General features: G+C 41.7%; 1 protein-coding gene across 2 annotated transcripts in view; it reads left to right on the top strand.

Annotated features, from left to right (window-relative positions):
- The first annotated feature begins 11,382 nt into the window (after positions 1-11,382).
- PDK3 (pyruvate dehydrogenase kinase 3) overlaps positions 11,383-21,781 on the top strand; it is a 56,436-nt gene continuing 46,037 nt past the window's right edge. The window contains exon 1 of one of the 2 annotated variants that reach the window (XM_056327032.1): positions 11,383-11,689. In XM_056327032.1, the coding sequence (XP_056183007.1) occupies positions 11,584-11,689 (106 nt within the window). In that variant the 5' untranslated portion in view covers positions 11,383-11,583. The remainder of the gene's footprint in view (positions 11,690-21,781) is intronic. The other variant, XM_056327030.1, reaches the window with a different exon arrangement.

The raw sequence follows: 21,781 nt of genomic DNA, 5'->3' as shown, positions 1-21,781 counted from the left end.
CTTCTCAAGGCAACTTAGGTGGTAGCTAGTGGGAGAGAACATGCTATTTTTCAGTTAAGGTCACCCTGACTGTCCTTTGAAAGCAGTAACTGGCTTCACTTCCTAAATCTGCTTTAAGTTTGCTGATTTCAATGAACCTGACTTCTGCATCAGAGAAACAGAACGCTACTGCTATAGTTAGTCAGGCTGTGCTTAAAGATGAGATGCTGTGACATGGCTGAACAAACCTTACACTAAGAGGAGCAGCTCTACTATTAATCCTGGTTCCTTTGCAGCTCTGGAGAGCATCTGTGACCTCTTCTCTTCACAGTTCTGGTGAGAATCGGGGAAGTAGGAGCACTTCTCTGCTTCTGCAGATTAACTCCCTTAGCTGGCACAGCCGGAGGATGGGTTTGTGCCCTCAGCGGGGCAAGGAGACGTACCTGAGGGAGGGAGGTGGGACAGCCCCTTGCTGCTCTAGAGGTGCTTGTGGCAAGGTGTGAGCCTGATACAAGCCACAGCCACCGGCTGTACCTTTCACTTGTTAGACCAAGAGGCTCAAAAGTCAGTGGCATTGCAAAGCCCAGCCATTTGCAGGCAGCACTCCACAACTCAGGACCGGTTTATCTAGAGCCATTAACTGCTGGGCGCCCTTTGATTCGTAAGCCTGAACGTTTGCAAGGCAGCTGAGTGACTCTCAGCTGGGGTCAGGATGCAGATTCTTTCTCAGAGCTTCCTACCGTCCTCTAAATTGTTTACTGAGAGATGTCTTAAGCTGTTTTTATATGCCATGAGTATTATTTTTAGGAGTTCCTTTTGGTTTGTTCGGTGTGGCAAGGCAGAATAATGTGCTGTACTGAGCTGATGTTTTAAGTGCATACATTCTGCAAGCATACATGCTTATACAGACATGCCTCACATTTGTCTTTGTCTCTATGTGAACCTACATCAAATCATAAAGATTGAGTGGAATGTCTGTATTTTACTAGAAAGAAAAACAAGCCTATGCGATATCAGTATGTATAGCCATGAGACTTTTTGGCAAAACATTTTAATAAACAGTATTTGTCAAAAATTGAGAAGTTGAAAGAAATACATTAACTTCAAGCAAATTCCCTGGTGGAGGGAATGGACTGAGGCAATAAAAAAATATGGGAATATTTACAAAAAAATTCTCAGTGTTAATGCCGAGTAACAATAAATATGAAAACTGACTTCATAATTCCTGTTCTATAATCACAGGATTACAGACTGGTTGAGGTTGGAACATACCTCTGGAGGTTATCTGGTACAACCCCCCTGCTCAAGTGGGACCACTTAGAGCTGATTGCCCAAGACTATGCCCAAGACATCTTTAAATATCTCCAAGGATGGAGACTCCACAACCTCCCTGGGCAACCTTTGCCAGGGCTCAGTCACCCTTATAGTGAAAAAGTGTTTCCTGGTGTTCAGAGGAACCCTTCTGTGTTTCAGTTTGCCAGTTGCCTCTGGTCCTGTCACTGGACACCACTGAAAAGAGCCTGGCTCTGTTCTCTTTGTACCCTCCCTTCAGATATTTATGTACATTAAGATCCACTTGAGACTTCTCCAGGCTGAGCACTCTCAGCTCTCTCAGCCTTTCCTTATAGAGAGATGCTCCAGCCCCTTCATCATCTTTGTGGCCCTTCATTGGACTCCCTCCAGTATGTCCATCTCTCTCTTGTACTTGGGAGCCCAGAGCTGGACACAGAACTCCACATGTGGCCTCATCAGTGCTGAGGAGAGGGGAAGCATCATCTCCCTCAGCCTGCCGGCAGTGCTGGCAATAGTCATAACAACTGAAATACTTAATTTATTTTCACAAATAACATTATTTAGAAGGATGCCACTAAATGATACTGTAGAAGAGAAACATTTTATGTTTAGGTTTTCTGATAACTTAGTGAACCCAAACCTGTAATATCAGATTTGCAACTATGATACTTATGAATACACATGAATACATGTGAGATGTGATTTGGAAGGGAGATGCAGTCTGAATGAAGAGGACAGGGAAATATCTTAGAAATGGTGTGCATTGCCTAATGTTTCTACAGTCAGAATCTAATACCCTGCTGACCGTCACTGCAGCACATCTGAAACCCTTCACACACATAGTGGTCACATAATCAGTCTGTGTCACTTATAACAAGTCTGAGAAGCAAAGGGGCTCAGTTTCACTTGTATAGTAAGGCATTTATTTGGGAGCAACAATATTAATATTCTTATGGCATTCATTTTTCAGCTCTTACTGAATAGAAATGAAAACATTTTTCATGTAAAAATACAAACTACAATAAAATAATCAAAGTCTGATCTTAACAGGTGAAAAATTACACAATAGGTCTAAGTGTAACAAACAAGCTGGTAAATATCATACCATTATAAGCAGCGAGTCAGGAGACAAATGCAAAACACCTGAAAAATGCAGCCTTACACCTAATATTGTTATTCTTCCTTTCACTGTGCCTGGCTCAGAAAGCTTATTTTTCAGATTAACAGAACTGGACTCCATCTTTCGCTTAGATACCTTAAAAACGGGTAGTGAGGAGTGGCACTAGTTCCCCTACATCCCCCTCACAGTGAGGTGAAAGTACCAAGGAAAGGACAATTTCTGAGAGCAACTCCCTCCAGCACTGCTTTATGTCAGGGGATTGCTCAACCCCAGGCTCTCTGGACACTTTCTGCAGAGAAGTCCAGTTCGTATTTGAATTTTCAGGTGAAAATTTTCTGTTAATGTTCTATGGTAAGAACCACAGAACATTCTGTTCCAATTTCTTTTCTGGAAATGCTAAATTCAATAGTTGTTCTCCTCCAAGGGTAACAGCTGTAGCACAAACAAGGCATGGTCACTTTGAGCTATAGGTTGTAGATATCTAGGCCTGCTTATACTGTAGCTTCATGCATGAGTGCACCTGATGAACTGGGTTTTTTTCCTTTCCCCTCACTTAGAAGAGTCATCTTGTATTGGTATCTTATTAATTATGCATTTATAACATCAAACTGCCAGAAGTCAATACTGGTCAAGGGGTTAAGGGCTGGAGAACATCTGCTGAACACAACTGAAAATGGCTTCTACAGGGAAGCATTCAGCAACCTTCATAATAAAAATGGTCTGTGCTCTTCATTCTGCTTTTCTGTGTGTCCATCACACACCACTGCCGGCTTCAGCTGAGAAGAAAAGCATTAAAACTACATAGATGTGGAAATGTTGTTAATCATTTGAGTGTGACACCCTCAACTATTCAGGTGCCTAGTGAAGTGTAAAGATGACTTTGGACCATCAGTAATTCCATTCTTATCCATGTTTACATCCATACCCATATCTAATCTTTCAAAGCTAATCCATCCTACTATAAACACGTAAACCTGAGTGATGGTGCAATGTGGAGAAAGTAAGACTTTCAGGTAGTCAGGTCTCTGCACAGAATCATTTTTCACCTGAAGAATGTGATTTTATTACTCCTGTTATCTCAAAGCACACATCGGCAAGCAAACACTGAAGCAAAAGTTTTCTCCCCACCCATGAAGCTCTCAGGCTATGCTTTCCCACTGACCATCAGAATAATATGCGAAACAAGCTCCATATTTATGTTTAGTAGATAGAGCAGTTGAAAAAATATTTGTTGTTTCTCTTGCTAAATTATTTTCCGGGCTTCTTTGAGGAAGCTCTGTATAGAGACCCAGGATATTTTGCCAGATGGTGCCCCTGGAAAAGCCACCAGCTGTTGGCAGCAGGCCTTCAAGCCTGAACCGAGGCCTACTACTTTTACCAGGATCAGATGCGTGGGTATGCATTGATGATATGATGCATTTACTTCTCCCTTGGACTATGTAAATAAAGACAAGTGCAAATGTTGTGGGATTCCTATTTGGCACTGGTCTTGAGCCCCGCTACAGGCATGGATCTGAGCAACCACACATGTATCCTGATGTCACTCCCCACTGTTAAGAGGAACTGGAAACTAGGATCATGACGCAAGAACGGCTATACAATATCTACCAGAAAAGCTTATCTCTAACTAAAAACTAATGCTATTATAACCCAAACAAAGGTTTCTTGTATTAGCAAGGAGACACAAACTTCCTTTAATGGTTCTTTTCTTTCTCCTTGCAGAACTTCTTCTGCTTGAAGCTATGCTTAAGGGCTAATTTGTTAAGTCACTGAACATAGACATAACCGCTGGTTTTGCCTGTTTTCTCATCTAGACCAGTCTACAAGCTACAGCTTGCAAACTGTTACAGAAAATCAAGTAAAATATGTCTTGATGTTTACTCTACAGTGAAGAGGCACTCCAGAATCTGGCAAAAAGCAGCATCAGGTAAAGGTGCAAAAGTATATTTGAAGTTCAGGATGTCGCAAAAAGGTTAAAGGTGATGTTTAACTTGCGCTATGTAAACCAGTTCAGATTCTTTACTGTGCACTTCCAAATCAGTAATAAATAAACAGAATAAATATATGAAAATGGGAACAATAAAAGCTTATTGGTTGAATAAATGCAGAAAAGTGCTTTTAACAGAGAAATGGGAGAAGCTACAATCATTAGTTTAAACTTTCCATGGGCTCAAGTTGAGGCTAAAAAACCCACTAATTCCTGTGTAAATCTATAGAGTGAAAAAGCCCAATGAACGGTAAGAACCACAGGTTAATAAAACATATCAGGTCAGAAAAACCTGATACCCAAACCCACTGTAATTGCATGTGTATTACATAAGGCATTCTAGTGCACATAATGGTTATTGATTTTAGAGAAGCACCTGCTATGATACTGAGTTATAAAAGTCCTAGTATTGGGTGCATGAGATACAAGGAAATATCATAATGGGGTGAAAAGGAGACTGATCAATGCAGAGGAACAAAGTGATGTATCACTGCATCCTCAGAGAGCAGAGCTGCTATTGGAATGGAGGCTTTTCTCTCAACCCATTTTCTACAGCCAAGATCTGGGAGAGGAGGCAATCAGAAAATGCACTTGTGCTTCCCTAAAATATCATGTTCTTTTTCAGAGAGGAAAATGGCTGATAATTCATTACAAAGGGTGTATTTGGACTCAGAATTTTTTATTAATTTGTTTGTCTCTTAGCACACAGATACCTCTGCAAAGTGCAGCTCAGGAGCAGGAATTGTTCTCTGAAATATTTTTAACATTCAGAAAGCTCCACAATGACAAGCATGACAGCTCTTCTTCCCAGTTGTTTCTGGAGCTGAACTTTTATACTGTTTTGTTCAAAGAATCCCATGAAATAGGTGGTTCTCAGAGAAGAATGTTTTGATGTTTCTATAAAAACTATGATGTTTCCTGGAATCTTTAGTTCTCACCTTATGAGTTGCAGTGAAACCAGAAAGCCCCAGTTTCAGGTCAGTCCATACAGCAGAGCTGTGAAGGCTGGGCATGAAAGCCTCGGGAAACATGCTTCTCCAGTCCTCCAGCCTGCCTGATAGGGTGTAGAGTACCAGCATAGATGGAAAAAACTTCCTGTGACATTATGGTGATTTTCAGACAAAACCGGCAGTTTCTCTGTGAAGATTTGAGTGCATGGAAAACAAATGTTCTATGAAAAATGAAGGAAAAGTGCATTTCTCTCCAGCTGAGAATTTTCAGAGCCAAGATGACTCAGATCTATTCCCCTAAATGGCAAATTTTATTCCATCTATCTGAGGATACAAGAACTTCTCCTGCTGTACAGTAAATTCCATGTAGCAAGAACTAACGCCTTTTCAGATTTTCCTCGCAAGGCTCATGCAGGCTTCAATTTCTGCAAACAAAAAGGTGCTGAGATGATTTCCCCAAAGACAGAGGTATGCCAGGGTGTGGTTACAGCAACTCAAATAAAGTTTTGCATTTCCCCCTAGGAGACTCCCAGCAAGGGAAGGAAAAAAAAAATCAAGAGAGGGAATTTCTTCCAGGAGTACTCCCCTCTTACTAATGCCAGACTAGTGCTGTCCTCATCCTCCTTGAAGTAGGTTGACAATTCCATTTTAAAGGATCTAGTACCAATCCCAAAGATGTATTTCTTATGTATATCTAGTGACTCTTCCTCAGCTGGTGTTCTTGCAAGATGTTCCTGGAAGAGAAGATCAAATGTAAATCCTTTGCATAAGAGTACCAACTGCTGGTTAGATTCAGTTTTGCACATTTTAGATGCAAGCTGGGACCTGGATGTGGGTTTTTGTACATTTGTGCCACCCAATCATCGCTCTAACTCACTTGTTCCAAAGGTTGCTCTCATGGCACAGGTAAGACAAAATACTGTGGCAATAAGAACACTCCTGAACGGTTTCCTTGTTCCATTCTAACATCCTATCTGTTACGTTAAAATGGGAGTTTCCACCTCAATGACATTTTTACCTGCCTGCTGGGAGAACAGCCTCCTGCCACAGGAGCATTAGGTTTAGAACTCTGCTCATGCCTTTGGGGTGCTGGCGGGGCACTTCGACAGCCACGAAGATTGGCTTCTGCATGGAACCCACAAAGTCTTGCATCCCCTAAAATGCATTGCAGAAAGGGGGAGATGGAAACTCTGTTGGGGAAAGAAAGAGAGAGGAACACCCACAAAACAAAAGGAAAAAGCATGGCTAATGGTGTAGTGTTAAGTAACTGTGGGTAAACTCATAAACCTAAAAGTTAGATTTCCTCACTGCTGAGAGAAGTGGGTGAACTCTCTTTCTCTGCATTTACTCTCAGTTATTCCATTGGCAAGGATTTTCTCTCCTGTGTACCTTAACAATTTCAAAGGAAAATCACCTATTGGATTTTCCTTAGAGATGAAATTTTTATGGGCTATTAAAGAATAATGTAGCTCTGTCCATCAATATTGGACACGCAGATGGTGTCATCTGACAGTGAGACAACATCGCCACCATGGTGACACCAGCTCTATTAACTCCAAAGCAAATTACTGACAGTAGATATGTAATTGAAGGAGTCGTGGAGTGCATACTCTAAAAAACCCTAACACATCTGAGTCAGCTAATTATAAACACAAGCCATGGCATTTTAGTTTACAAAGAGTCAAGAATTTCTTTAACTTCCTAACTCTTAGATCTGCTGAACATGTTTTTCGATAGTCTCTGATGGTGTCTTTAGAAAGACTGCTGAATTTTGCTGGTTAACTGACTAGGATGGATGAGGCATCATAAATGCAATGACTACCAGCTTTTGCTGTCAAAAAAACTTGGTACAGAAACTTTGTTTTCTTGGATAACAGACAAGAATGGCTGCAAATGTAAACTGTGACAGTAACAGAATCTAATACTACATGTGCATTCCCAATGTAATGACCATATTTACTTTAAACTCATGCCTTTGAGTGCTATCAATCTTCTGACCATTATGGGTAACAGTCCATCCAAACTGACCCATCTGAGTGCCTAAATACTAGGAAGAGATAAAATATTAAAAATAAAACCAGATAATTTTTGAAGTTTAGGAAAGTTTTATTATTACCAATGTGGCTTTACATGATCCGCTCACTGCTCTACTTGAATTTACCCTTGAAAGCATATAACGGCAGGTGGGAAAACACAGCAGTGCTATTGAGAAAAATTAGTACTATGAACAGAAGGAATTTGTATGAAACACCACACTACCCCATACTAGTCTCTCCTGTTCTGTGCTGGTTTTCTCTGTCATCTTGTAAAACGTACTTCGACACTATAATTCTCTGTGTGAATTTCCCCCAAATAACTGTTATTGGTTACTGTTATTGTTAGTGTTTCAATTGTATTATACCTCTTCTCAATGAGTGCTACTGAACTTTAAGATATAGGGGTTACAATAACTTCAATATAGGGTTTTTTTGGTTAAAAAAATTACTATGAATTCCACAAAGTCAGTATGTCTAGAAAACACTAATAACCATGTTTTCTTGGTTTACAGTTTAACATTCCTTTTGCCCTCCTCTGACATCCATACAAAGAAGTTCATTACGCTGAATCCCCTGCAGATAGTTTATAGACCTACTGAGACTCTGCAGTGAAGAAAAACATGCTTTGTTAAGGAGATTATGGGTCTGGTGTTTTAACAATCTGAAATTTTCACTGCGAATAAATCTTAATTGGATGAAACATTAAATGCAAAAGCTTTCATCCCTGAAAACAGAAGTGCATGCAATATAAAGGTCCAGAAAGAACAAGATCTGAAAACGTACCAAAAATGTGTCTTCTAAATTGCCCAGAAGTTTTGCTACAAATTTCTGCAGGTGAATCTCTAATTGTAACTAAGCCCTAAGAAAACTCAAACTTAGGGAGACCTTTCCCTTCCGGTAACTTAATTTTCTGACTACTACTCATATAAATGTTCCATATTTATCCCTGTGGCTTTGCTGAATTAACATATAAAGACTAGTCCCATACACAGAGCAGCAAAGGCTCTTCCATGTACGCTCTGCCATTAGGATGTAACCCCCTTCCCCACCTACCCCTCCCCCATCATAGCCAAAACACAAAATTAGGGGAGGCCTTTTTAAATGCTAGAACTGAATTCAGTGGGAAGCAGTCAGCACGTAAAACTTCTCGAGGGTTGGAAACACCAAAAAGCTTTTGGTTATGTAAATATGCTCTAGGTCACATGCCCTGTTTTAGGGAACCACTCGGCAGCAAAACCTGGTATTGCTAATTTTCCCTCGCAAAGTTTCTGTGGTTTGGGAGTCAGAGGCATTCATTCTACACTGGCTCCAATACAGAAAAGCAAGAAAAATATTTAAGGCAAGATTGGCTACTCAGATTAAATTGTCCATGTCCATTTTCACAGTGATGACCCAACAAAAACTGATCTGCTGTGTCAGGGTCCTGCGAAGGCTGGGGCTCCCTCAGGACTCCCTGGGGGGGGCAGGAAAGGGCAGTGGGGCTGGGTGGTGCCCTCGGGGCCGGGACACCACAGCCATCTCGTTCTCAGCATAGGCTTCTGGCAAGTGTCCACACCAAGACCCCAATTTTCTTATAGGTGCTGAGGTTTCTGATTGCCTGCATGCCCAGATTTTTTAACTGAATGCAGAAGAATATGTTCTGGCTACTAAAGGGCCATGTAAAACCGGGGCATCTTTGACTCCCAGCCTACTTCTAGTTATTCCAGCTTTGAATTTAACTGGAAAATATGAAAATAATACCCTCGATAAAAGGGAAATGCGAAGCACCCAAGAAATTCAGCAGTGTTATCTGTGTTATCAATGTTAAAATTAACTTCTCCTAAGAGGTAAATCCTTTCTTCCCTGCACACCTGTAGAGGCTCTTTACCATATAAACAAAAATTCAGGGAGGCACTCACAGAATGAGCTGCAGGAAGCATTTCTGCACCAGATGTGTGCTGAAACACATAAAAGAGGCAGGTATGAGGTATGAGAAATCCAAATGTTCCAAAACACCTGCTCTTAGCAAAACTCAGCTTACACTTTAAACTTAGGGATCTCAGTGAGTTTCTGTTTATCATGGTTTATCCACTAACTTCTTTATTTAGGCAGACTGTTCAAAAACTAAGTTAGGTGTATACTGGTTGTTGTCTTGCATTGGTAAAACAACCATAGATTTACCTAAGTGCATTTCATGTTCTCCCAAGCAAGTTCTTATGCACAAGATTAGGCAGAGTTGTTGGGTGAGACTGGGATTCATATTCGTCTTAAATGTGTGTATGAACAGTTTTCAGAGAATTTGATCTATTGGTTATGTCATCAGTTCCTCCTGTGTCAAGAGAAGCTATTGAGTCTATTTGATGAGAAGACCACAGCTCTGTTTTCCAGTGGCTTTGCCCACATCTTCATTATGGTTTTAGTTTGTATCTGCACAGACAAAACAATTCCAATTTTCACAGGGGCTGGTTAATGTAGGTTTAAAAAATTCCCAAGAAAGTGATGTTGTGACACCGTTTATATTGCAAAATAGGTATTGCGTTTAGAAAGACAACACAGTAGTTAACTATTGTCTTGCTGTTTTTTGAGGCTGAAGTGAAATCACACTAGGATTACTTAAAAATGTGAAAGCTATATAAAACCAAGTGGCTTAAATTTTGACAGTGTATGATCCTTTGAAGTTGCTAACTTCATCTTAATTTGTGGAAACACTGTTCTGTCTTTAACACTAAATGGTATTATTTTCTGCCAGATAATTCCAAAACTCATTTCAGAGTTACGCTATAGATAAATCAAAATCAAATCCTGAAGAGTATATAACAAAAGTTTTAAAAGACTTTTCCTCATCTGCCAAAAAAGCCTCAGAATTACAAAAGATGTTTCATTTTGAAGTCTTGATTACATGACACATCTCTTCAAGGCGGTCATTTCTATAACCTGCAATTGAAGTGATTTTAAAACGTTTTCCAGCTATTACAAGTTATTTTGTACATTAGGTCAGGATTTCTCAATCTCAAATTCTATAGGGACAATCATGACAAGAAGGATGGAGAGAGACTTTTGGTAACTGCGAGCATCTGTATCTCTTGTGTCAGTTATAAAATTAGAGTAATATCTTGTACGTGCTGAAGTTTATATTGAACCCATTGGAGAAAAAATGACGGAATTTGTGACCAGTTATTTGTCCTCAGATGCATTTGGCATAAATGTACCTAAATGACATCGTAGCAAAGCAGGTCAAGACAGAGTGTGGTTTCATTCAGTGGTACGTTTTAGCTTTCAAATACCCGGCTTCACTTTTGATTTTAGCAACCACAATTAATTTTAATTGTATTCAGGTGCTTTCTCAGGTAAAAATGGACTTCTCAGGAAATTGTATTATCAAGAGTTGAAACCTGATGGCCATAGGATTGCCTTCACAGGGAGTACAGGCCGTAGGAGATTCACTAGGGCCCTCTCTAAGGCCACGCTAGGCCTCGTGCTGCTGTATGGCGGAGCCTTCTGCCTCTCAGCCTTGTGCTCTCCATCGCTTAAAACTTGCTTTGTAACGCAGAGCCCTTCTTCTGCCAGTCATGCATAAGCCGCAAAACCCGTTCAATGCGGCTGCCATTAAGGCTGAATTTCAGGTTGAAGCCAACCGCGCATGCAGCATTTCACGGGCTGGCTGAGGCATTAACTGGTCAGTTCTACAGGCCAGCCCAACGCCCGCAGCTGGAGGGATGCCGCAGGGTGGGAACGGGCTGTGCCCAGAGGGTGCCGGCGACACTCCGCCATGTGGGGATGGCACTCCGACCCTTCTGCTCGGCCGGGCGCGCCCCCGGCCCCGCCCCCGCCGCCGGGCCCAGCCCCGCCCCTCGCGCCGATACGCCTGCGCGTGAGGGCGCCCCGGCCGTTGGGAGTGGATAGAGCACGGGCGACACGCGCCAGGCACTCGCGCCAGGCACTCGCGCCCGCCCCGCCCCTCCCCGCCCCGCCCCTCTCGCCGGGGGCGTGCGCGTGCGCCAGGCCGGGCGGGAGCGCGCGCGCGCGCGCGGGGTGGGCAGCGGCGGGGCGGCTTCCTCCGCTCGCCCCTCCCGCCGCGCCGGGCCGGGCCGGGCTGCAGAGGGCGACGGGCGCCGCCGCGCTGGGCGCGTCCCTGGCATGAGCGCGGGTGCCTGCGCCGCCGGCCCAGCGCCCTAGTGCCGCCGCCGCCGGGGAGGGGAGCGGAGCCGAGCGGCGAGGAGGAGCCGGCCGCGCCGCGCCATGCGGCTGTGCGGGGCGCTGCTGAAGAGCCCCATCCCCAAGCAGATCGAGTACTACTCCCGCTTCTCCCCCTCGCCTCTCTCTATCAAGCAGTTCCTCGACTTCGGTGAGTGGTGGGGCCGCCCCCCCCCCCCCCCCCGCCCCTCCCCGCCCCCCCCCCCCCCCCGCCCCTCCCCGCCCCCCCCCCCCCCGCCCCTCCCCGCCGCCCCCCCCCCCCCCGCCCCTCCCCGCCGCCGCGGCGGGGTGAGAGGGGTGGGGGTCACCCCGGCTCCCCCGCCGCGCAGGAGCGGCGAGGGCCCGCCCGGGCGGGGGAGCGGCGGCGGCCGGCGCCTAGGCCTCGGTTCCTCGCCTGGCAGCTGGGCGGCGGGGCCCGCCCGCCCGCGGGCGCTGGGTGCGCAGTCGCGGCGGGGGGCGGCGGGCGGTGCGCGCTGCCGCCGCGGGGCCGGCCCGGCCCGGGCTCCCTCGCCGCCGGGGCCCGCGGGCTGGCGGGGCCGTCGTGCGCCGGGCGGGCTCCTGCGGTGACAGCCAGCTGCGCGCCGCCGCCTGCCTCGGCGTCCTGGGGCGGGGGCCGGCGGGGCAGGCTGCCTCTCCTTCCTTGCACTGCTCCCAGACAGCGAGTTCCGTGGGGAAGAAGGTCAAAATAGGGGGTTTTGTCCTGGAATATTGCGAGTTTAGTGACCGAAGGAGACAGTCAATTACCAATCTTGAATGTGAGAATTTTAATCAGCCATGCAGAGATTGGCTTACTTAAACCACAGGCATGAACTCTGACAGTTCTTGTGTAGAAGACCTGTTCGTGTGCTTTAGGAAGCATTGCTGATGAATAAACAGCATGCTTTGTTTCAGAAGCACTGGATGGAAACCCAGGAGCAACTTGTGTTGCTGTTAGAAAACTGACATTTTGATCTAGATAAGCACAAACTTCTTTTATTAGTACCAGAGGTTATTGGCTCCTGCTTGCTGACACAAGAGTTGTTTAGATTTTATTATCCTATGAATGTGGCTGGTAAATATAAAGGCTGCATGTAACACCATGAAGCTTAATAGAGTGTGCCTTCATTCCACTATTAGGCTAAAGGTGCAAGAAGACAGAAAAGACCCAGTGGTGTTAACCCAGGAAGTGGTTAAAAGTGGAAACAGTTGTAGATTTATGGTAATAGTATTAGTGAAAGAATGCTGTTAAGTATAAAGAGCCAGTGCTGGGCTTGCTACCACATCTTGGTGAGACAGGATTTTCTTCCACTTAAAAAAAAAAAAAAAAAAAAAAAATCATTCCTTGTCCTGTGTTGTATTAAAAGGAGACCCTGACAAGAACCCATGCTTTCCTTCTCAGGTCCCTGCTCATGTCAGTTTGTTTTCATTTCCCAATGTCTTCCTTTCTGGTGCTTGTGCTCCTTATGTTGTGTCTTTCTGTACTGGCAAGAGCAATGTCCAAAACCTTAGAATATCTTTATTGTAGCCCTGTCACTGAAGAAGTCATTTCACCATTGTCTGTTTGAAATTTGTGTTTGTAAATTGTTGCTGGGGAAGTATTAATGTTTCTGAGGCTTTTCAGTTGCAATTAGACAGGTGTAAAGACTTCAGTCCTTGCTTTGATGACTTGGGTGTTCTAAGTTGTCCCTGCATTACTACTTGCTTTTAGACATCTCTTGTCTGGCAGCCTTTCAGTAATGCTTTTTTTTTTTTAATATTGTAGTATCTGTATTACTTTATGGTTTGAAAAGTGTCTCATGGTTCTCCAGGAAGAAGTAGTCTTACTATGGTTTTAAGCCTGGTTTATGTAAGTGGAAATGAACAGAGTAAGAATGGTATGTTACAGCCTGGCCAGCTCTGTTCTCTGGATGTATTCCAGTCTGTTGTCACTGGATGCGTCTATGGAATCTTGTGTGTGCATAGGCTATATATTTAAGTGTATTTATGGCTTAGGACTGAGGACTGATAGGAAGCTACATAGTTGTTGATGTTTAAAACCTCTGAAGAAAAAAATGCCTGTGGTTTAGGCTTCTAAGGTCACCAGGAGTTTCTAAGATTAGTAGGTGTATGTCACATCAGCCTTGGTAAAATTCAGCTCGATGTTAAGCCTTACGGGACACTTAACATCTCCACTTTCTCTTTAGTGCCTGTATTTACTTCGGAAGCCTCAAGTAGGAAGATTATGGCAGTTTAATCAAATTAAAACCGATGTAGTTACTTGTGTGATCCAAGGTGTTGATGGCTTTGGGTAGTTTCAGGGTTTTTTTGAGACGTCAGAGGCTTAGAGGAGAAATTGGAAACAAATCCTAAGATGCTGGTGCAAGAGTTTTACCACCTGAGGCATGGAAGGCCTGGGCAATATGCACTGTGTCAGGGAGCTACAGTACTTGCACCTGAATTACCCAAAAAAGAATTTGATGGTGGCACAGGGCACCGAGTATTCAAGAGAGCAAATAACACCAAGCGTAGGGAGCATGATACTCAAGGTGCAGTTCAGTTGTGTTTACATAGTGTGAGTGTTTGATGGGAAGAAGACACTCTTGTAGTCAGGTTATGGAAGCTACTTAATGTCTTGCTTAAAAAGCATTTTTGTTGAGCTACATAAACGTAACACTTGTGTTACAAAAACATGACTAAACTTTCAAAAAATGTTAAAGAATAATAAGCCCAAAGGAAATGCGTGAATAACCTTCTCATGGTAGTCTGATTTTCTTGTCCGAGGTACACATGTTTATTCTATTTTTAAAAAAGAGGTATTTGCACTTACTGGAATTCAAATTTATTTGGAGAAGGATTTTTTACTTTGTTTCTGACAACACTGAAACTACTTTAATATGTCTTTATGTCTTTTTTTGTATTGATTATGTTGGTTTAAACTTAATGGGCTTCTAAATTTGTCTGCAAAATCCTGGTGAGGGGAGAGAAACTATTTTTTGTGGGGCTGAAGAGTCTCTTCGAACACAGCTGGTGGCAATGTACATTGATGTGCAGCTTAGACTCCTTTTTTATTGCTAAGTAACTGTGGGTTGTATGGAATATTGTGTGTGTAGTAGGGCTGCAAAGTCTGTCCCTTTCCAGTGATATAAATTGATGTTTATTTTAAAACTTTCTCAAGTAGCTTAATTCAGTTGATTAAACCACTGTAAAAGACAGTTTGGCTGTGTAAGCTAACTCAGTAGTATTAAGAACCTGTGAAATAAAAATACTTAAAGCAGTAATTGTCAGTTGTTTTTTACAGCTGAGTCCTATTTGTGTCTACATACTATGTACTGCTATACGTGATGTACTTTCTAATCCAGCTTGTGGCTATCTTCATAGCAGTTGCAACTGTGTGAGAGGTTACTGTGTCATGGGCTTGGGACCTCTGTGTCAAAGTATGCGTGCTCAGATTCTGTGCTGTTTTTTCCTTGTGTTTGTTGTCTGTTGGCACATTCTTCTTGAATACTGTTTATTCAGTTTCTTACAAAGTATGTTTCACAAGATTCTTGTGCAATCTCAATCCTTTACAAAAGAATGGCCTTCTGTAAGTGTGTCTTAATATAAACAAGTTTTGACCTTGTTTAATGCTAGCATGTCAATCCAGGTTTATGAAGGCCTCCATAATTATTCTGGTCTGGAAAAAAACAAAACCACCACCAACTGCATTCAGCAGTGTACTTCCAAACTAGGTAGTTACTCTGGAAGTTAATTTGGTAGATTTCCAAGTGCAGGTGTTCCTTAATGACCCAGTCTGATATAAGTTCATTTCAGAAAAGATATTTTAGTTATTATAAGTACACATGTGGTTTAACATTCAGGTATGTGAGTCTTTGTACGCTTTGAGGGCTAGACTGAGGGGAAAAAAAATGCTCGTACTGGAAATCCATATTCATACAGCATCTCAGTTTAGATTTGCGTTGGCTCTAAGGTAGACCTTACAGGATGATGGGTTAATCCGAAACACCAAATGATACTCATCAGCAAGTACGTACATAGGTAACCAATCGGTCACGTATGCCTGGGGAAGTTAAATAACCCATCAGACAAGTCTGTTTGAGGAGAGTAGAGTTTCTATGTGTAGGAGTGCCCTAGCATTTCAAAAAAAGACACAGAAGAGATTTGTAGTGTGGGCAGAATGAGCTCAGCCTGGCTTGATAAGGGGTAGGTGAGCCAAAACCCTTACAGCTGTACTAATGCTGAACTGTGCCTGAGCGAGCAAGCTCCATGCAACTTCTTGGTTTGCATCGTGTTGGGGTGCCTCAGCTGACAGTAAAGATACTAACAAACATTTCATGAAATGAATGGTTGTACTGAAAAGGTTACATATAAAATTAAGCACAAATAAGGACACAGATGAAATATAAATTGTGTAATCCTTTGATCATGCATGAAAGAGTAATTTGAAGTTGTGCTAGTGCTATATTGTGAATGTATGCCAGTATACTGTACGCATGTAATGCTCTTATTGCTATTGCTCAGCTATTGCTCAGTGCCTGAGACCTTTGTGAGTCTGAGGTTTGTTTCATAAAAGACATGTACTCTGTGCTTTGGAGCTTTTTTACTACTAAAGCTATCTTGGTCAGTTGTACTCAGCTATATTCGAGCCTTTTCTATTTTAAGTCTGAAACCAAGTGTTTTGGATTAATTTTGTACCTATGAGGTTAAACTTTGCTTTTCATTAACCCTTTTTAAATATAGGTAAAACTTAATGCACTTACCCTTCCTTATTTGTCATGTTAGTGTTCATGTACCACATAGTTACTAGTGAGTTTGGACAAAAAAAAAAAGTCACAGAATCATAGTCATTTAGGTTGGAAAAGACCTTTAAGCATGTATATACTTAGGATAGTGAATCATAGTGAATTCTTGTTGTGGAATGTGGCTTAGGCGATCCTGATTTCGTAGGTTATAATCAAAATACCTGTGGCAACTGCTACAGCTACTGGCATTGGAAAATATCACAAAGGTTGTAATTTGGTAATTTCACTGTACTGTGAACAGCTGAGCATGCAGCAGATAATCACAGTGAGTGCATGCAGTGTGGGAACTGTTGTGTCCTGGGGCATATCTGGAGGAAAGATGAGCAGTGGATCCTCCTCATTTTTACATACAGTTTTTGGTATGAAATTGTTTAGTTCATGTGGTACCTATTAAACTTAACCTGCCTTGAGGAAAAGTGCAGGCCTCTTGCTAAATGGATATAAAGAGTAAACCAGGTATTGACATTGCTGTTCATTGCTGTCAGTTGTACGTGCGGTATTAGATCAGGTTTCTGCAAGTGTTTACGCTGCATGTTGTCTTGTTGGCAGCAGGCATGCATCAGCACTTGAACTGAAGATAAGCCAGGTAGCTAGCAGATACAATTTGAACAGCAAGATGTGGGGCTAGGAAAGTTAGAGAGTGAAAGCAACCTGTCTCCAGACATAATAATTAATCTTCTGACGGAAGAAGACTATTAGATTTTTTTACTCAAAAAGGTATTAGAAGTTTCCTTTTTTTTTTAACAACGCTAGTGGAGAGGCTGTGCGTCTGAGACACTTAACAAATGTAGGGCTAAAAGATACCATTAAATAATTACCTGCCATTTATTGCATCCAGCTGTGTTTTTTCTACTGCTGTTTGTGCACTGACCTTAAAACCTTTACGCTTGGTTTAAATGCATCTTCAAAAAAAATTTCTTCTTCACATGAATGTTAACCGTTGATATGCTAACCACTGGATCGGATCAGAAAGATGAACGCTAGTCAGATGTTACTGTCTTTTATTTCCATCTGACTGGCTTCAGCTTCCAACCAGCAATTTTGTTAATAGCTTTTGTTGTTAGGTTGGGATCCTTTGATGCCTGGAATATTTTCACTATGAGGTATTTGTACATTGTGATGGAGTATTATGTCTTGGTTTTGTAAAGTTAAATAGATTTGTTAAATGAGTTATTTCAAGCCTTATGAAAATACCATGGAATTATTTTTTTTTTTTGCTTTTCCAGGATTTTCAATGTTGTTCTTCAAATATGTCTGTTAGAGCTTTAAATAGAATCCCAATAGGAGTTTTGCCTAGCATTGAAATAGGATCATTTTACTGCTGTTTTGTTTTTACCTTGAAAGGCCAGCCTTTTGTCAAAGTGAAAACTGGATGTGCAAGCTGGATTGTCTGTCTGGTTTTGTTCTTGAATTATTTTGGGCTTATTGCTTTTCTGTATTCAGTCCTTCATTCTCTGGATCTGAGCATGGATAAAGTTTGTGTTTCATGGTATAAAAAAGGGTCGTCTTTGGGCTGTACCACAGCAAGTAGCTGGAAGCCTTTGTTTGATGTAGCTGTTGCTATTTATAACCTTACTATTTACAACTCTGCCAGTCTCTAGCAGGCAGTGATATTCCAATACTGTATAGAATATTCAAGGGTTTCATAAGGCCTAATATTGATTGTTGTGAAGGTCTGGAAGCGTCATTGTGGTTGGATAACTTTGTTCAGTAGTCACTGTTGAACTGTGATATGATAGAGATATGTATGTGTGTAAGTACTGTGTAATGCTAGATCATGATGCATTTCATTTACAGACTTATCTGTATCAGTCACTTTTGGAGGCTGTTTCAGGAGGAAAATGTGCTTGTTCAGTAGTCACTTTTTCAGAAAAGGTTTTTCTTTCAAAATTTACACGATTTGTTAAATCTTCATTGGTGGAGTTTTGCTAAGTTCAAGAAAAATGTTAGTTTTGGTTTAATTTTTTAACTGTTTTGATTATGCAATAAAGGAACACTTCATTTCTATGACTATTCGAGACTTTATGTATTCTGAATTCAATATTTTGGTATAGTTACAGTACAAATTCCATAAATTGCTGTGGATGATCCAACTGGTTCACTGAGGCAGTAAGTTTGGTTTTGGGATTTTTTTGGCTCTTAGAATGTCTAAGCATTGGAAATTCTACCTTCAGTAGGTGATTTGACTGGCCACTTTCCTGTAAGTGTAGACTAGTAGTCTGCAAGTGAGCATCCTCCAACTGATGGAACTGATTGTGTTTTGTTTCCCTAAATGGCATAAAATTTCTTAGTCTATGTTCTGTTTGTCTTTGGACTGACCGAAGGTGCTGCTACAATCCTCTCAGGTGCTCGGAAAGGGAGATGATGTTTCACTGCATGCACACATCTGTGCATACTCAGTTTTTTGGGTTTATTTTGAAGCCTATACAGTGTTGAAGCAAACAGCTGAATGTCTTTTGGTGAAATAGAGGACAAAAATGCCTCATCTGCATGAAGCAGTAAACAGTGCTAGGATTTTTTGGTTGGTTTTGTTTGTTTGGTTGTTTTTTTTAGCAAATAACGGAAGTGACAGAGGGTACAGTTTGACAGAAATTGAGGGCTTGCAAAACTACTTTCTGGAGGGATAAAAAGATGTTTGGGATACTTTTCCAGAAACTGGTAGAAATTGTTGAAGCGCCTGCTTTAGGCTAGATTTGGATTAATAGGGAGGTGCTTGAAAATCTGAAACAATTAAAATTTGATGAAAATTACCATGAATTGATAGCATTCTTTTCCCTCGAGAATGAAAGAAATGACAGCTAGTGATTTTAAAGTAGCGTAACTTTTACAAGCTAAGGAAATAGGTAGATAGAGTCTCTCCTAAGATATAAGGAATATAAGATGATCCAATAATTTCAGCAAGAGAAATTCTGATGCAGGCAAAAGATGAGAGAAGTACAGCACTGTTAGGAATTCCAGAAATACTGTTCACTAAAAAAAATCACATGAAAACTTGAGGCAAGGACATATGTATTGGGTTGCAGTACAAATAACAGCAAAGGTGAAAAGTCATGGAACAGAAAAGCAGAGAAAAAGGTGCTGTGATAGCTTAATCAAATAATCACTACACTTCAGAACTCTCCCCAATTACCATAAACTAAGTACATTATGATAAAGACTGCTGAGTTAATCTTTGCTTTGATCTTCAGAAGAAGATAAATTTTATCCAGCCACTTAAAGGAAATCACAACTTTCCCCTGTCCCTGATACAAATTTTAGATAAGCTGAAATAGTCTAGATCCTCTTGGCTCAGTGGGTGCCAGTAAGCCAGTGCTTTGTGTTGTGGGTAGCTGAATACTTCCTTCTGCAGATACCAGTGGCCTGGTGTAGCACAGCTGTTGCTTACGGTATTTATGGAAATAACCAGTGGTGGTGGCCCCAGGATTGTGGAAGTAGGAAAATACACAGCTCGTCTTCCAAAGCAAAGGAAGAGGAGGATGTTAGAGTTAAGTCAGGTTGACTGAAGTAGCTGAAAAAATGATAGAGCTAATAATGAAGTAACATAGGTGAGCACCAAGAAGTAACAAGGTGGTAGAGACAATAAATTGTGTTGAAGCAGTCTGATTTGCAAGTTAATTTGATGTTTGCGAAGACAGCAGCAGTAGATGCTGTACCTGGCTTTTTATTAAGTTGTTGCACAGTCCCATGTGAAAGTCTTAATTTTAAAAAACACAGAAAAAACTGTGGAATAACTTTAAGATGAGATTGCTGTGTAGTAGATGCCTAGCGTTCTGGCAGGCTGATGCTGTCACGGCAGCTAAGCACCCACGCCGTGCTCGCTGCCCTCCTCCCACCCCCAGTTGGCATGGGGGAGAGAACAGGAAGGGCATGAGTGAGAAAACTTGTAGGTCAAGATAAGGACCATTTAATAAGCAAGGCGAGAGGAACAGAAACAAGTGATGCAAAGCACTCACTCGCTACTTCCCACGAGCAGACTGATGCCCAGCCGGTCTCAGTGTAATGGCTGTCCTGCAGCCTTCCAGCCTCTTACCCACCCCCAAACCTAGGGTAGTGGTTGAGTGCAGGAGAAAGAGAGAAAGCCTTCCTGCTTTCTCATGCCATTTCTATGCAAGTACTGTTCAGCAATAACCAGAACACAGGTGTGTCATCAATGCTTTCAGTTACAAATCCAGTGCACAGCACCTTATGGGTTTCTGTCAGGAAACCTGATTCCGTCCCAGCCAGACTCAGTACATGCATTTATGAAGAACACTTCATATTATACTCTTGTGTTTCACCAGCAGTCATTGATCTTCACAGCACTGATCTGAGGAGAATGAGTAGTATTTCTCCGGTTCCCCATGGCCCAAAACAATATATGATAGTATTAGTTTCGGAATTGTTTTATCTAACTCTGTAGTTACTGTATTAAAGCAGCTTTTCTTGATGCCTGTTATCCTTAATATATTAGTGCTTTTGAAAAGCCACCTTTTCCCCCAAATTGCTAAAGTATTTTGCAGGCAGCTGCTTGCTTAAAAATACATTTATGATTTTGTGTGTGTTCCTGGAGTCAGATAAATGCAATTTTTCTTCCTGGAATGGTGGGTTGAAAGGATGGGTTAGAGCTGTGTCTCTGAGATTCTTCTTTTTCTGATGATTTGTGTGTTATAAGAGACTATTATACTGACACTTTTTCCCTCTGAACCTTTCTATGTGAATGTGTCTCTTAAATGTTTCTTTGCCCTGTTTAAATTATTGTCTTTGCTTGGGAAGGAGGCTACTCTTACCCTGTGTGTGTGTGTGTGTACAATTATATATATAAAAAAAAATAATTGGCACATTAATTTGTAGTCAACGTAAAGTAACACAGTATTGTAAATACTTTCACTGACTTAATGGCTAAAATAGTACATTTGTGCAAATTTTAGTTGATATTTTTCAGAATTAGGTTTAAGAATGTGTGAATAGAGAAAGAGGCAAAGTTAAAAAGTTACAAAGCTACTTTTTGCTAAAGAAAAAAACCCTTACATTTTAACTGCTACTTCTTTTAGTCCTTGTTTATGCTTTTCTTAATTTTATGGACTGGATAAATCCATTAAAACCCTGGTAACTAGCAGTGGCATAGAGGAATACTCAAATCTTCTTTATTGCAGAGTGGTTTGTCAATCATCAGAGGCATATTGTAATAGTGTTTTAGTAGTCTTAATACATTTCACCTCACTGAGACAAGGGAAGCTGGACTGTGTGGTTATTAGAAGTATTTTTATGTAATTGATACTAACTGTGTGAGTCTTTGCTCATAAATGTAAATTTTATTTAGGTTGGAGATTTGGAATAACTTTTCCTTTGGCATGTTGACAGGGACTAAAGGATAAAGAGGAGATTTTTATTTTTTCTGGAACAGTTTGTGAGAATTGTGGAAGTTTACCGTAAGGGTTAGGGAGGAGGTTGTCAAAGCTATGAGAGCTGTTAAAAATTTGGAATATCTAATTGTAATCCTCAGTGTA

The sequence above is a fragment of the Falco biarmicus genome, chromosome 2, assembly GCF_023638135.1.
Source record: "Falco biarmicus isolate bFalBia1 chromosome 2, bFalBia1.pri, whole genome shotgun sequence".
In the NCBI taxonomy this organism is placed as follows: domain Eukaryota; kingdom Metazoa; phylum Chordata; class Aves; order Falconiformes; family Falconidae; genus Falco; species Falco biarmicus.
The sequence above is the reverse complement of the archived record's forward strand: the minus strand, read 5'-3'. Positions and strand labels throughout refer to the sequence as shown.